This window comes from Oncorhynchus clarkii, chromosome 14 (genome assembly GCF_045791955.1).
Source record: "Oncorhynchus clarkii lewisi isolate Uvic-CL-2024 chromosome 14, UVic_Ocla_1.0, whole genome shotgun sequence".
Taxonomy (NCBI): domain Eukaryota; kingdom Metazoa; phylum Chordata; class Actinopteri; order Salmoniformes; family Salmonidae; genus Oncorhynchus; species Oncorhynchus clarkii.
This window is the reverse complement of record NC_092160.1, coordinates 39,633,345-39,650,907: the sequence shown is the minus strand read 5'-3', so window position 1 is coordinate 39,650,907 and position 17,563 is coordinate 39,633,345. Positions and strand designations below refer to the sequence as shown.

The 17,563-nt window shown below is 44.4% G+C and overlaps 1 protein-coding gene across 1 annotated transcript in view; it reads left to right on the top strand.

Annotated features, from left to right (window-relative positions):
* The first annotated feature begins 546 nt into the window (after positions 1-546).
* Positions 547-17,563, top strand: part of LOC139366101 (docking protein 2-like) — a 30,124-nt gene continuing 13,107 nt past the window's right edge. Inside the window, exons 1-5 of the mRNA XM_071103199.1 lie at positions 547-755; positions 952-1,156; positions 1,983-2,083; positions 5,339-5,435; positions 12,111-12,280. Of these exons, the coding sequence (XP_070959300.1) occupies positions 699-755; positions 952-1,156; positions 1,983-2,083; positions 5,339-5,435; positions 12,111-12,280 (630 nt within the window). The 5' untranslated portion in view covers positions 547-698. The remainder of the gene's footprint in view (positions 756-951; positions 1,157-1,982; positions 2,084-5,338; positions 5,436-12,110; positions 12,281-17,563) is intronic.

Sequence of the window (17,563 nt, the reverse complement as noted above, 5' to 3'; positions counted from 1 at the left end):
TGAGTGTCTTCCGTAACCATGGTGAACACGATAAAGAATTTTTAGATAATTACTAAGAATGAGTTTAATCATCTCAGTACGATCTGTTTTAATTTATCAAATATGTTACTCGTTTATTTTTCATGTCTTTCTGGTGATGCGTGTATAAAAAAATATATAAAAAGTCAGATGGAGAGAAAAATAGTATCTTTCTCTGGTAAATGACGTGTTGTAGAGGGGAAGGAAGGGAAGCTTAGACCACTACTGCTGATCTGCAGGTTCACTATCACCTCAGACTGCTGTGTTGACTACTCTGGAACACAGCTGCAGCGGAGAGACAGGGAGGAAGGGACTTGACTGTCAGTTGGTAGTGGTGGATGTAACCGTATTAACACAGACTTGGGGAGGGTGCTGAACTCTGAGGTGCTGGTGGTTAACCTAACTAACAGAAATTAGAACGAAGACTACAGAGTTTTACTAGAGGATAACCTAACAGAATTTAAAACAAAGACTACAAGAGTTTTAGGGGAGGATAACCTAACTAACAGAATTTAAAACAAAGACTACAGAGTTTTAGGGGAGGATAACCTAACTAACAGAATTTAAAACAAAGACTACAGCGTTTTACTAGAGGATAACCTAACAGACTTGAGAGAGGACGTAGGCTACACTCAGGTGAAGGTCAAGAACTGTTTGATTACCTCACACAGAAGGAGAGGATGGAGGTTGTTTTCAAGGAGGGGATGCTCTACGTTAGGGGAAACAAGTTTGGAAAGGTGAGTGTTTACAAAGATGATGTATTATCTGCAGGACTTTACTTAACAGAGCTAATAGATGATAGTCTTTACTAATGTTGGAAGAAATGTTGAAGGCTATTCTCGTCAGATTACAAATTCAAGTGATGTTATGAAAGTTCTTTCAACGCGTAAAGAAGAATTCATCGTGATTGACTGCTGTATCCGTCCACCACAGAAAACGTGGAGGAAGACGTGGATCGTTCTCTACCCCACTAGCATTTTCGGCATCGGTCGAGTCGAATTCCACGACATCCTTGACGGAGGCCACACAACCACCAAGTCCAAGTCCACCCAGTGTAGGAGGATTGTTCAGCTGTGTGACTGCCTCAGTGTTACCCTGGCCCCAGAGGAGAGCTTCCCTCCAGCACTACCTAACGATGGTATAGTGTTTTTAGTCCAGTACTAGGCTTAATCTGTCCATGAAACTAGTCCTTAATCTGTCCATGAAACCAGTCCTTAATCTGTCTATGAAACCAGTCCTTAATCTGTCTATGAAACCAGTCCTTAATCTGTCCATGAAACCAGTCCTTAATCTGTCTATGAAACCAGTCCTTAATCTGTCTATGAAACCAGTCCTTAATCTGTCCATGAAACCAGTCCTTAATCTGTCTATGAAACCAGTCCTTAATCTGTCTATGAAACCAGTCCTTAATCTGTCCATGAAACCAGTCCTTAATCTGTCCATGAAACCAGTCCTTAATCTATGAAACCAGTCCTTAATCTGTCTATGAAACCAGTCCTTAATCTGTCTATGAAACCAGTCCTTAATCTGTCTATGAAACCAGTCCTTAATCTGTCTATGAAACCAGTCCTAAATTTGTCTATGAAACCAGTCCTTAATCTGTCTATGAAACCAGTCCTTAATCTGTCTATGAAACCAGTCCTTAATCTGTCTATGAAACCAGTCCTTAATCTGTCCATGAAACCAGTCCTTAATCTGTCCATGAAACCAGTCCTTAATCTGTCTATGAAACCAGTCCTTAATCTGTCCATGAAACCAGTCCTTAATCTGTCCATGAAACCGGTTCTTAATCTGTTAATCTCAGTGTTTCAGAGAGTGTAAACTCTCTGCAATCTGAGAAACAGTTGAACCCTGATTTATTAAGGCAGTTTATCTGTTTAAATGTTGGTTAATTACATTTATTTGCCCGCTTTAGTTCTATTTTTTTCCTAAAATAAACTTGTTGACCTTTGACCTGCCTCCAGACTGTAGAGCGTTCGACCTGAACACCACACAAAGAAGATACACCCTGGCCTCAGAGAACTACCATGACTGGGTGGGGGCTCTCTGCCAACTAGCCTTCCAGGTATGTGTTTTTTTAATCTTCCAGGTACACAGGGAGGAGGGGACTATAAGGGGCTAGTATTCATAAGACAACATTAGAAGGGGCTAGTAGTGTTTGTCTCTGGTAGCTCAGCCTATAGCAAATGCGCCCTATTCCCTATAGGGCACCTTATTCCTTGTACTTCACTCATTTTGACCAGGAGCCAATAGGGAGCCATTTTCAAGCAAACCCACTGGCAACAATGAGGAAGTAGTCCTGGTGGTAACAGTTGGTCACCTCCTTACTTCTCCTTCTCTTTACTGCTGCTTACACAAACCCTGTCTCCCCTCCCCCTAGCCTATCTCCCCTCACCCTAGCCTGTCTTCTGTCCCCCTAGCCTGTCTCCCCTCCCCCTAGCCTGTCTCCCCTCCCCCTAGCCTGTCTCCCCTCCCCCTAGCCTGTCTCCCCTCCCCCTAGCCTGTCTCCCCTCCCCCTAGCCTGTCTCCCCTCCCCCTAGCCTGTCTTCCCTCCCCCCAGCCTGTCTCCCCTCCCCCTAGCCTGTCTCCCCTAGCCTGTCTCCCCTAGCCTGTCTCCCCTCCCCCTAGCCTGTCTCCCCTCCCCCTAGCCTGTCTCCCCTCCCCCCTAGCCTGTCTCCCCTCCCCCCTAGCCTGTCTCCCCTCCCCCTAGCCTGTCTCCCCTCCCCCTAGCCTGTCTCCCCTCCCCCTCGCCTGTCTCCCCTCCCCCTAGCTTGTCTCCCCTCCCCTAGCCTGTCTCCCCTCCCCTAGCCTGTCTCCCCTCCCCCTAGCCTGTCTCCCCTCCTCCTAGCCTGTCTCCCCTCCCCCTAGCCTGTCTCCCCTCCCCCTAGCCTGTCTCCCCTCCCCCTAGCCTGTCTCCCCTCCCCCTAGCCTGTCTCCCCTCCCCCTAGCCTGTCTCCCCTCCCCCTAGCCTGTCTCCCCTCCCCCTAGCCTGTCTCCCCTCCCCCTAGCCTGTCTCCCCTCCCCCTAGCCTTTCTCCCCTCCCCCCTAGCCTGTCTCCCCTCCCCCCTAGCCTGTCTCCCCTCCCCTCTAGCCTGTCTCCCCTCCCCCTAGCCTGTCTCCCCTCCCCCTAGCCTGTCTCCCCTCCCCCTAGCCTGTCACCCCTCCCCCTAGCCTGTCTCCCCTCCCCCTAGCCTGTCTCCCCTCCCCGTAGCCTGTCTCCCCTCCCCCTAGCCTGTCTCCCCTCCCCCTAGCCTGTCTCCCCTCCCCCCTAGCCTGTCTCCCCTCCCCCTAGCCTGTCTCCCCTCCCCCTAGCCTGTCTCCCCTCCCCCTAGCCTGTCTCCCCTCCCCCTAGCCTGTCTCCCCTCCCCCCTAGCCTGTCTCCCCTCCCCCCTAGCCTGTCTCCCCTCCCCCTAGCCTGTCTCCCCTCCCCTCTAGCCTGTCTCCCCTCCCCCCTAGCCTATCTCCCCTATCCCTAGCCTGTCTCCTCTCCCCCTAGCCTGTCTCCCCTCCCCCTAGCCTGTCTCCCTCCCCCTAGCCTGTCTCCCCTCCCCTCTAGCCTGTCTCCCCTCCCCCCTAGCCTGTCTCCCCTCCCCCCTAGCCTGTCTCCCCTCCCCCTAGCCTGTCTCCCCTCCCCCTAGCCTGTCTCCCCTCCCCCTAGCCTGTCTCCCCTCCCCCTAGCCTGTCTCCCCTCCCCCCTAGCCTGTCTCCCCTCCCCCTAGCCTGTCTCCCCTCCCCCTAGCCTGTCTCCCCTCCCCCTAGCCTGTCTCCCCTCCCCCTAGCCTGTCTCCCCTCCCCCCTAGCCTGTCTCCCCTCCCCCCTAGCCTGTCTCCCCTCCCCCCTAGCCTGTCTCCCCTCCCCCCTAGCCTGTCTCCCCTCCCCCCTAGCCTGTCTCCCCTCCCCCCTAGCCTGTCTCCCCTCCCCCTAGCCTGTCTCCCCTCCCCCCTAGCCTGTCTCCCCTCCCCCCTAGCCTGTCTCCCCTCCCCCCTACTGTGTCTCCCCTCCCCCCTAGCCTATCTCCCCTATCCCTAGCCTGTCTCCTCTCCCCCTAGCCTGTCTCCCCTCCCCCTATCCTGTCTCCCCTCCCCCTAGCCTGTCTCCCTCCCCTAGCCTGTCTCCCTCCCCTAGCCTGTCTCCCCTCGCCCTAGCCTCCTCTCGAACCCCATCTCCCTCCCCCTAGCCTGTCTCCCCTCCCCCTAGCCTGTCTCCCCTCCCCCTAGCCTCTCGAACCCCATCTCCCTCCCCCTAGCCTGTCTCCCCTCCCCTAGCCTGTCACCCCTCCCCCTAGCCTGTCTCCCTCCCCTAGCCACCTCTCAAACCCCATCTCTCACTCCACCTAGCCTGTCTCTCCTCCCCCTAGTCTCCTCTCAAACCCCATCTCTCCTCCCCCTAGCCTCCTCTCAAACCCCATCTCCCTCCCCCAGCCTGTCTCTCCTCCCCTAGCCTGTCTCTCCTCCCCCTAGCCTCTCAAACCCCATCTCCCTCTCCCTAGCCTGTCTCTCCTCCCCCTAGCCTGTCTCTCCTCCCCCTCGCCTCCTCTCAAACCCCATCTCCCTCCCCCTAGCCGCTTCTTAAACTGTTTTACAATCATAAAACTAACTGAGACTAACTGGGCTTGTATACATCTAGGGTCATCTCTGATCCAGGGTCATCTCTGATCCAGGGTCATCTCTGATCTAGGGTCATCTCTGATCCAGAGTCATCTCTGATCTAGGGTAATCTCTGATCTTGGGTCATCTCTGATCTAGGGTCATCTCTGATCCAGGGTCATCTCTGATCCAGGGTCATCTCTGATCTAGGGTCATCTCTGATCCAGAGTCCTCTCTGATCTAGGGTAATATCTGATCTTGGGTCATCTCTGATCTAGGGTCATCTCTTATCCAGAGTCATCTCTGATCCAGAGTCATCTCTGATCTAGGGTAATCTCTGATCTTAAGTAATCGCTGATCTAGGGTCATCTCTGATCTAGGGACATCTCTGATCTAGGGTCATCTCTGATCTTGGGTCATCTCTGATCTAGGGTCATCTCTGATCTAGAGTCATCTCTGATCTAGGGTCATCTCTGATCTAGGGTCATCTCTGATCTAGGGTCATCTCTGATCTAGGGTCATCTCTGATCTAGAGTCATCTCTGATCTAGGGTCATCTCCCCCTTTCCATGTAATCTAACGTTTACAATGCTCTGCCACTTGACAAAGACTTCTGTGAAATCAGAACAATACTCTGTGTGTCTGGGCCTCTCATTCATATATATGAGCATTATGTTTTAGCATCAATAGTGGTATTCTCTAGTATCATATCACCCTCCCTTTCTTCTGCTGCAGAAAGAGCCTGGACACACAGAGACCAGAGAGAAGGAGAGAGGAAGTGGGATGGGGATACCCATGGAGGAGAATGAGCTGTATGCTACCTGGAAGACAGGTACATAGAATACACACCCACCCACCAACACACCCACCCACCAACACACCAACACACCCACCCACCAACACACCCACCCAACCACACACCAACACACCCACCCACCAACACACCCACCCAACCACACACCAACACACCCACCCAACAACACACCCACCCAACCACACACACCCACCCACCAACACACCCACCCACCAACACACCCACCCAACCACACACCAACACACCCACCCACCAACACACCCACCCAACCACACACCAACACACCCACCCAACAACACACCCACCCAACCACACACACCCACCCAACAACACACCCACCCAGCCCCACACAAACCCACACCCACCCATAAACCCACACTGACACACCAACACACCCACAAACACACAAACCCAACCACACGCACACCAACACACCCACAACAACCACACACAAACCCACAACAACCACACACAAACCCACACACACCCACACCAACACACAAACCCACACCCACCCAACCAACCAAACTGACACACCCACTAACACCCACACCAACACACCTACCCAACCACACACACACACCAACACACCCACCCAACCACACTGACACACCAACACACCCACTAACACCCACACCAACACACCCACCCAACCACACTGACACACCAACACACACACCCAACCACACTGACACACCAACACACCCACCCAACCACACACCCACCCAACCACACACCAACACACCCACCCAACCACACACCAACCCAACCACACACCAACACACCAACCCAACCACACACCAACACACCCACCCAACCACACACCAACACACCAACCCAACCACACACCAACACACCAACCCAACCACACACCAGCAAACCCACACACCAGCAAACCAACACACCCACACACCAGCAAACCCACCAACCAGCACACACACACATATACTGTATACACGTTATACAACAGTATGTGGATTTGACTACTGAAAAGCTCAGTGACAACGTGGCACCCTCATAGGATGCAACCTTTCCAACAAGTCAGTTCGTCAAATATCTTCCCTGTTAGAGCTGCCCCCGGTCAACTGTAAGTGCTGTTATTGTGAAGTGGAAACGTCTAGGAGCAACAACGGCTCAGCCGTGAAGTGGTAGACCACACAAGCTCACAGAACGAGACCGCCGAGTGTTGAAGCGCGTAAAAATCGCCTATCCTCAGTTGAAACTAAGAGTTTAAAACTGCCTCTGGAAGCAACAACAGGACTGTTCGTCAGGAGCTGCATGAAATTGGTTTCCAATGTCTGTCATTGGACTCTGGAGCAGTGGAAACGCCTTCTCTGGAGTGATGAATCATGACAGATGAATCTGGGTTTGGCGGATGCCAGGAGAACGCTAACTGCCCCAATGCATAGTGCCAACTGTAAAGTTTGGTGGAGGAGGAATAATGGTCAAGGGCTGTTTTTCATGGTCCGAGCTCCTTAGTTCCAGCGAAGGGAAGTCTTAACACTACAGCATGGTTTGTCGAGATCGGTGTGAAGGAACTTGACTGGGCTGCAAAAGAGTCCTGACCTCAACCCCATCGAACACCTTTGGGATGAATTAGAGCTAGGGCTGACCGTATTACCGCCACACCCCGGATCATTTAGTCTTCGGTAATTAGTCTTCTCCAAGCTCTAATGCGGCTGCTGGTCATTAGTAGCCTACTAAACTTGCTAACTGCCTGGTTCTCACCACTCTATCGTCCCTCTAATCACTCCGGCATCAATGCAAATGTATGGAAAATCTAATCAAACACTTCGTGAGAGCCCATGAGCTCATGTTGCACAACATTTCTATAGGCTATGCAATTGCGGTAGAAAACAGAGTGATGGCCTCTATTAAAAAGAGGAGGTTCCCATCAGCTTTCTATAGGCTAGGCCTACTATATTTATTTCTCAACTTTACTAATATTAAGCACACTGCTTATATTTACAACAGGAGTATAGCCTACCTGGCTGGCATGAAAATAAACCACAGGAAAGTGCATAGATGACATATATTTTTCCCCCTGTCCCTGTTTTGATACATGTGCATGATGATGGTCCATTCTAAATTGAAACAAATATCACACATATATTATTTTAGTACATGTAAAGACAAGATGAAATCAAGAATAGTCTGATGGGTGACAATATTAGCGTATCACTTGTGAATGATGCCCAGCATAAGAAACAATGCCTTTTGTTTGTCACTTGTTCGAACCATAGTCTCACAACTCATGTAGCCTAGCCCATAGGCCTGTATGTTTTAATAAGGTTTGTATCACAACTTTCAGTGGCCAAATAACCAATTAAAATTAAGCACATTAATCTGCTTTACAAAGGGTGCAGAAGCCGAACTGGCATATATAAGCACGCTGCACGTTTCGAGTTTTGGGAAGATAATTTTCACCATAAAAATGCACCTTTTAAAATAAAAGCATTACATGTATAATTGCATTTGTGGTCACTGTTGATAATGGTGTTTACATAACCCCTTTAGAGGTCGCTGGTGATAATGGCGTTCTCTCGCTAATGGAACATTGACGTTTATAGCCTACTGCTGTGTGCACATCGCTGCACTCATGTGAAGAAAGTCTAATAGTTTATCAACATTTTAAGCTAAAAGTTCTGATCTGTTGCGTCAGCCTCATTGCGTCTAAAAGGAATAGAATAGGTTGACTTTTGTACTATAGGGGATAGTAGATTGACATAGACTAGTGCTTTTGCTATTCATTAGGCCTACTTATCTTGTTGACTGAAGAAAAGTAAACGTGGACAGTTCTAATATCTTAAATATGAGGAATTGGATAAGGGCACACGCAGTTGCATCCCGGATGTGTCTGTGTTAACTTGTAGCGGTTGAGAAAGACCCGATCACGTGACGAAGAGCCATGCGAGTGAGAGACGCTTCGCAGCACACTCCGGGAAAAGGGCACAGTGCATCACTCCGTCCGGGAAAGGAAGTGATTTTTTTTAAAGGTGAAATTCGAGGCATTATCAAGTGCTTGTCAAATTGTGAATGAGAGACTATTGGAGTGTGTACAGCCCGCGCAGAACACAAAGCAGAGGTCATGACTTAAGCTACTTAAAAAAAAAATCATCATTAGTCTCATCCTGCAGCCGTATGTATTAAAAATAAAAAAATGTAGAACTAAAGTTACATTAATGACTCTAAAATCTATATATGAGATCCCGTTTCTTTGTTAACCAAACCACACAGAACAGCCGCATGTGCGCACTACCTGGAATCGTGAAGAAAATATTTATTTTAAATTCAGCTTTGTTCAATTGTATTCTTCATACTATAAAATAATGCCACGGAATTCTAAGCAGATCTTGTCTGCTAAATGAACTATTGTAGCCCACAGCCATTTGGCACAGCCAGGTCAGGGCCTAAAGGACAACTCCGTATGCTATTCTGAAATAGACTACATTTTCTTCATGTCATGTTTCTTTAGACCTGTCTAAAATAAATAATGGATTTATTGTGAAGGTGTAGGCTATATTACATGGATTTATTGTGAAGGTGTAGACTATATTACATGGATTTATTGTGAAGGTGTAGGCTATATTACATGGATTTATTGTGAAGGTGTAGACTATATTACATGGATTTATTGTGAAGGTGTAGGCTATATTACATGGATTTATTGTGATGGTGTAGGTAGACTATATTACATGGATTTATTGTGATGGTGTAGGTAGGCTATATTACATGGATTTATTGTGATGGTGTAGGTAGACTATATTACATGGATTTATTGTGATGGTGTAGACTATATTACATGGATTTATTGTGAAGGTGTAGGCTATATTACATGGATTTATTGTGATGGTGTAGGTAGACTATATTACATAGATTTATTGTGAAGGTGTAGACTATATTACATGGATTTATTGTGAAGGTGTAGACTATATTACATGGATTTATTGTGAAGGTGTAGGCTATATTACATGAATTTATTGTGATGGTGTAGGTAGACTATATTACATGGATTTATTGTGATGGTGTAGGTAGACTATATTACATGGATTTATTGTGAAGGTGTAGACTATATTACATGGATTTATTAGACTTTTTAAAATGGCTTGTTGGCTGTGTGTGGAAGCCAGGAGATCACCGGTGACAACCACAGCCCAAATTGGAATGTTGACTGTGAGCCTAATCACCCCCAACATCAGTGACCGACCTCACTAATGCTCGTGGCTGAATGGAAGCAAGTCCCTGCAGCAATGTTCCAACATCTAGTGGAAAGCCTTCCCAGAAGAGTGGAGGCTGTTATAGCAGCTATGTTCCAACATCTAGTGGAAAGCCTTCCCAGAAGAGTTGAGGCTGTTATAGCAGCAAAGGGGGGGACCAACTCCATATTAATGCCCATGATTTTGGAATGAGATGTTCGACATGCGGGTGTCCACATACTTCTGGCCATGATGTGTAGATACGGTACATCTTGGCAATGCGTTCCAGACCCGCCCCACTACGTGTTGTTATCACAGTCATCTGTCCTGTAAGCGCTGAGTGTTTCGAAACAGGACACAGTATGGCCCAATGGAAAAGAGAAGGATGACACTGCTGTTTTAGAAGAACTAACGCAGAACGAAAAGGCCTTAAATAAAAAGAAGTGGATGATGAATAAATGAATGTTTTCTAGGGAGCTTTCAAATCAAATTTGATTGGTCACATACACATGGTTAGCAGATGTTAATGCGAGTGTAGCGAAATGCTTGTGCTTCAAGTTAACAATGCAGTAATATCTAACAATTCCCAAACAACTACCTTATACACACAAGTGTAAAGGAATGAAGAATATGTACATAAAAATATATGAATGAGTGGTGGTACAGAGCGGCATAGGCAAGATGCAGTAGATGGTATCGAGTACAGTATATACATATGAGATGAGTAATGTAGGGTATGTAAACATTATATTAAGTAGCATTGTTTAAAGTGGCTAGTGATATATTTTACATCAATTCCCATTATTAAAGTGGCTGGAGTTGAGTCAGTATGTTGGCAGCAGCCACTCAATGTTAGTGGTGGCTGTTTAACAGTCTGATGGCCTTGAGATAGAAGCTGTTTTTCAGTCTCTCGGTCCCAGCTTTGATGCACCTGTACTGACCTTGCCTTCTGGATGACAGCGTGGTGAACAGGCAGTGGCTCGGGTGGTTGTTGTCCTTGATGATCTTTATGGCCTTCCTGTGACATCGGGTGGTGTAAGTGTCATGGAGGGCAGGTAGTTTGTCCCCAGTGATGCGTTGTGCAGACCTCACTACCCTCTGGAGAGCCTTACGGTTGTGGGCGGAGCAGTTGCCATTGAGAATCAGTGAAGTGGAGATGTTGTTTCCTACCTTCACCACCTGGGGGCGGCCCGTCAGGAAGTCTAGGACCCAGTTGCACATGGCAGGGTTGAGACCCAGGGCCTCCAACTTGATGATGAGCTTGGAGGGTACTATGGTGTTGAATGCCGAGCTGTAGTCGATGAACAGCATTCTCACATAGGTATTCCTCTTGTCCAGATGGGTTAGGGCAGTGTGCAGTGTGGTTGAGATTGCATCGTCTGTGGACCTATTGGGGCGGTAAGCAAATTGGAGTGGGTCTAGGGTGTCAGGTAGGGTGGAGGTGATATGGTCCTTGACTAGTCTCTCAAAGCACTTCATGATGACGGAAGTGAGTGCTACGAGGCGGTAGTCGTTTAGCTCAGTTACCTTAGCTTTCTTGGGAACAGGAACAATGGTGGCCCTCTTGAAGCATGTGGGGACAACAGACTGGGATAGGGAGTGATTGAATATGTCCGTAAACACACCAGCCAGCTGGTCTGTGCATACTCTGAGGACATGGCTAGGGACGCCGTCTGTATTATCCTCAAAGCGGGAAAAGAAGGTGTTTAGTTTGTCTGGAAGCGTGATGTCGGTTTCCGTAACGTGGCTAGATTTCTTTTTGTAGTCCGTGATTTCCTGTGTCTCGTGTCTGAGCCGTTGAATTGCGACTCCACCATGTACCTGTACCGGCATTTCGCTTGTTTGATTGCCTTGCGGAGGGAATAACTACACTGTTTATATTGAGACATATTCCCAGACCTCTTTCCATGGTTAAATGCGGTGGATCGCGCTTTCAGTTTTGCGCAAATGCCGCCATGGTTTCCGGGTAAGGATTTTAATCATCACTGTAGTATTAAACAGCAAAAAAGACTGCTCATGTTTCCCAATTAACACCCTATTCCCTACATAGTGCACTACTATGGCACCCTATTCCCTACATAGTGCTCTACTTTTGACTAGAGCTCTGTGGCCCGAATAGGGTGCGATTTGGGACGTCCCCATCCTCTGACAGCAGCCCTATGCAGGCAGCAGGGAACCGCTGCCTTATCCAAATGTCTTTAATTTCAAAGTGTTTTGGTGAGTGTCATTCAGTTGACTTTCCCTCTGACAAGCTGGAGACTGCAGAAAATAAGAGTTGTTGTGCAAATCATTTGAATATCCTTGTGACTTCCGTGTTTAATCTATTTATATGCTTTTTATTCAAATAAAACTAGTCAGCATGTCAGAGTTTTGTGTGGAACTAATCCTTACTTGAGATACATAAATCTCTATGAATGATGAACCTTAACGAATCATTGTGAGTGTTATGTTAAAATATCTTTCCTCCTCCCCCTCTGCCTTCTGCTGCTCCTCCCAGCCCAATACCAGGTGACAGTTAAGACCAATGAGGCGTCGAGGAGATGTCAGCTGACAGGAAGTTACCTCCTCTTGCCAGAACGAGACGCCATATTGCTCCAGGACCTCCAGACTGGTGTGACCGTCCACTGCTGGCCCTACCACCTGCTACGACGCTTCGGACAGGTCAAGGTAAAGAGTTAGAGGTCAGATCCTCTACTGCTGGCCCTACCACCTGCTACGACGCTTCGGACAGGTCAAGGTAAAGAGTTAGAGGTCAGATCCTCTACTGCTGGCCCTACCACCTGCTACGACGCTTCGGACAGGTCAAGGTAAAGAGTTAGAGGTCAGATCCTCTACTGCTGGCCCTACCACCTGCTACGACACTTCGGACAGGTCAAGGTAAAGAGTTAGAGGTCAGATCCTCTACTGCTGGCCCTACCACCTGCTACGACGCTTCGGACAGGTCAAGGTAAAGAGTTAGAGGTCAGATCCTCTACTGCTGGACCTACCACCTGCTACGACACTTCGGACAGGTCAAGGTAAAGGGTTAGAGGTCAGGGTGAAAGGTCAGAGGTCAGATACTCTACTGCTGGCCCTACGACGCTTCGGACAGGTCAATGTAAAGGGTTAGAGGTCAGGGTGAAAGGTCAGAGGTCAGATACGCTACTGCTGGCCCTACAACGGTTCGGACAGGTCAATGTAAAGAGTTAGAGGTCAGGGTGAAAGGTCAGAGGTCAGATACTCTACTGCTGGCCCTACAACGCTTCGGACAGGTCAATGTAAAGGGTTAGAGGTCAGGGTGAAAGGTCAGAGGTCAGATCCTCTATTGCTGGCCCTACCACCTCCTACGACACTTTGGACAGGTCACGTAAAAGGTCAGGATTCCTAATGAGTTTGATTATTCAGTGGTAATGTCTAGTAGAATTCAGCTAGAGTTGTGTTTCTCTATCATAATAATCAGTGTTATGTTGTGTTGTGTCTATTATAATCATCAGAGTTGTGTTGTATCTATCATAATCATCAGAGTTGTGTTGTATCATAATCATCAGAGTTGTGTTGTATCTATCATTATCATCAGAGTTGTGTTGTGTCTATCATAATCATCAGAGTTGTGTTGTATCTATCATAATCATCAGAGTTGTGTTGTATCATAATCATCAGAGTTGTGTTGTGTCTATCATGATCATCAGAGTTGTGTTCTATCTATCATAATCATCAGAGTTGTGTTGTGTCTATCATAATCATCAGAGTTGTGTTGTGTCTATCATAATCATCAGAGTTGTGTTGTGTCTATCATAATCATCAGAGTTGTGTTGTGTCTATCATAATCATCAGAGTTGTGTTGTATCTATCATAATCATCAGAGTTGTGTTGTGTCTATCATAATCATCAGAGTTGTGTTGTGTCTATCATAATCATCAGAGTTGTGTTGTGTCTATCATAATCATCAGAGTTGTGTTGTATCTATCATAATCATCAGAGTTGTGTTCTATCTATCATAATCATCAGAGTTGTGTTGTGTCTATTATAATCATCAGAGTTGTGTTGTGTCTATCATAATCATCAGAGTTGTGTTGTGTCTATCATAATCATCAGAGTTGTGTTGTGTCTATCATAATCATCAGAGTTGTGTTGTGTCTATTATAATCATCAGAGTTGTGTTGTGTCTATTATAATCATCAGAGTTGTGTTGTGTCTATCATAATCATCAGAGTTGTGTTGTGTTGTATCTATCATTATCATCAGAGTTGTGTTGTATCTATCATAATCATCAGAGTTGTGTTGTGTCTATCATAATCATCAGAGTTGTGTTGTATCTATCATAATCATCAGAGTTGTGTTGTGTCTATCATAATCATCAGAGTTGTGTTGTGTTGTATCTATCATAATCATCAGAGTTGTGTTGTGTCTATCATAATCATCAGAGTTGTGTTGTGTCTATCATAATCATCAGAGTTGTGTTGTATCTATTATAATCATCAGAGTTGTGTTGTGTCTATCATAATCATCAGAGTTGTGTTGTGTTGTGTCTATTATAATCATCAGAGTTGTGTTGTGTTGTATCTATCATAATCATCAGAGTTGTGTTGTGTCTATCATAATCATCAGAGTTGTGTTGTGTCTATTATAATCATCAGAGTTGTGTTGTGTTGTATCTATCATAATCATCAGAGTTGTGTTCTATCTATCATAATCATCAGAGTTGTGTTGTGTCTATCATAATCATCAGAGTTGTGTTGTGTCTATCATAATCATCAGAGTTGTGTTGTATCTATCATAATCATCAGAGTTGTGTTGTATCTATCATGATCATCAGAGTTGTGTTGTATTTATCATGATCATCAGAGTTGTGTTGTGTTGTATCTATCATAATCATCAGAGTTGTGTTGTATCTATCATAATCATCAGAGTTGTGTTGTGTCTATCATAATCATCAGAGTTGTGTTGTGTCTATCATAATCATCAGAGTTGTGTTGTGTCTATCATAATCATCAGAGTTGTGTTGTGTCTATCATAATCATCAGAGTTGTGTTGTGTCTATCATAATCATCAGAGTTGTGTTGTATCATAATCATCAGAGTTGTGTTGTGTTGTATCATAATCATCAGAGTTGTGTTGTGTTGTATCATAATCATCAGAGTTGTGTTGTGTTGTATCTATCATAATCATCAGAGTTGTGTTGTGTCTATCATAATCATCAGAGTTGTGTTGTATCATAATCATCAGAGTTGTGTTGTGTTGTATCATAATCATCAGAGTTGTGTTGTGTTGTGTTGTATCTATCATAATCATCAGAGTTGTGTTGTGTCTATCATAATCATCAGAGTTGTGTTGTGTTGTGTCTATTATAATCATCAGAGTTGTGTTGTGTCTATCATAATCATCAGTGTTGTGTTCTATCTATCATAATCATCAGAGTTGTGTTGTCTATCATAATCATCAGAGTTGTGTTGTGTTGTGTTGTATCTATCATAATCATCAGAGTTGTGTTGTATCTATCATAATCATCAGAGTTGTGTTGTGTTGTATCTATCATAATCATCAGAGTTGTGTTGTATCTATCATGATCATCAGAGTTGTGTTGTGTCTATCATAATCATCAGAGTTGTGTTGTATCTATCATGATCATCAGAGTTGTTGTGTCTATCATAATCATCAGAGTTGTGTTGTGTCTATCATAATCATCAGAGTTGTGTTGTGTCTATCATAATCATCAGAGTTGTGTTGTGTCTATCATAATCATCAGAGTTGTGTTGTGTCTATCATAATCATCAGAGTTGTGTTGTATCTATCATAATCATCAGAGTTGTGTTGTGTCTATCATAATCATCAGAGTTGTGTTGTGTCTATCATAATCATCAGAGTTGTGTTGTGTCTATCATAATCATCAGAGTTGTGTTGTATCTATCATAATCATCAGAGTTGTGTTCTATCTATCATAATCATCAGAGTTGTGTTGTGTCTATTATAATCATCAGAGTTGTGTTGTGTCTATCATAATCATCAGAGTTGTGTTGTGTCTATCATAATCATCAGAGTTGTGTTGTGTCTATTATAATCATCAGAGTTGTGTTGTGTCTATTATAATCATCAGAGTTGTGTTGTGTTGTGTCTATCATAATCATCAGAGTTGTGTTGTGTTGTATCTATCATTATCATCAGAGTTGTGTTGTATCTATCATAATCATCAGAGTTGTGTTGTGTCTATCATAATCATCAGAGTTGTGTTGTATCTATCATAATCATCAGAGTTGTGTTGTGTCTATCATAATCATCAGAGTTGTGTTGTGTTGTATCTATCATAATCATCAGAGTTGTGTTGTGTCTATCATAATCATCAGAGTTGTGTTGTGTCTATCATAATCATCAGAGTTGTGTTGTATCTATTATAATCATCAGAGTTGTGTTGTGTCTATCATAATCATCAGAGTTGTGTTGTGTTGTGTCTATTATAATCATCATTGTGTTGTGTTGTATCTATCATCATCAGAGTTGTGTTGTGTCTATCATAATCATCAGAGTTGTGTTGTGTTGTATCTATTATAATCATCAGAGTTGTGTTGTGTCTATCATAATCATCAGAGTTGTGTTGTGTTGTGTCTATTGATCATCATCATCTATCATAATCATCAGAGTTGTGTTGTGTCTATCATAATCATCAGAGTTGTGTTGTGTTGTGTCTATTATAATCATCAGAGTTGTGTTGTGTTGTATCTATCATAATCATCAGAGTTGTGTTCTATCTATCATAATCATCAGAGTTGTGTTGTGTCTATCATAATCATCAGAGTTGTGTTGTGTCTATCATAATCATCAGAGTTGTGTTGTATCTATCATAATCATCAGAGTTGTGTTGTATCTATCATGATCATCAGAGTTGTGTTGTATTTATCATGATCATCAGAGTTGTGTTGTATCTATCATGATCATCAGAGTTGTGTTGTGTTGTATCTATCATAATCATCAGAGTTGTGTTGTATCTATCATAATCATCAGAGTTGTGTTGTGTCTATCATAATCATCAGAGTTGTGTTGTGTCTATCATAATCATCAGAGTTGTGTTGTGTCTATCATAATCATCAGAGTTGTGTTGTGTCTATCATAATCATCAGAGTTGTGTTGTGTCTATCATAATCATCAGAGTTGTGTTGTATCATAATCATCAGAGTTGTGTTGTGTTGTATCATAATCATCAGAGTTGTGTTGTGTTGTATCATAATCATCAGAGTTGTGTTGTGTTGTATCTATCATAATCATCAGAGTTGTGTTGTGTCTATCATAATCATCAGAGTTGTGTTGTATCATAATCATCAGAGTTGTGTTGTGTTGTATCATAATCATCAGAGTTGTGTTGTGTTGTGTTGTATCTATCATAATCATCAGAGATCATAATCATCAGAGTTGTGTTGTGTTGTGTCTATTATAATCATCAGAGTTGTGTTGTGTCTATCATAATCATCAGTGTTGTGTTCTAGAGTTGTGTTGTGTCTATCATAATCATCAGAGTTGTGTTGTGTTGTGTCTATCATATCATCATCATCAGAGTTGTGTTGTGTCTCATCATAGATCATCAGAGTGTTGTGTTCTATCATCATCATAATCATCAGAGTTGTGTTGTGTCTATCATAATCATCAGAGTTGTGTTGTGTTGTGTTGTATCTATCATAATCATCAGAGTTGTGTTGTATCTATCATAATCATCAGAGTTGTGTTGTATCTATCATAATCATCAGAGTTGTGTTGTATCTATCATAATCATCAGAGTTGTTTTGTATCATAATCATCAGAGTTGTGTTGTGTTGTATCTATCATAATCATCAGAGTTGTGTTGTATCTATCATAATCATCAGAGTTGTGTTGTGTCTATCATAATCATCAGAGTTGTGTTGTGTCTATCATAATCATCAGAGTTGTGTTGTATCATAATCATCAGAGTTGTGTTGTGTTGTATCATAATCATCAGAGTTGTGT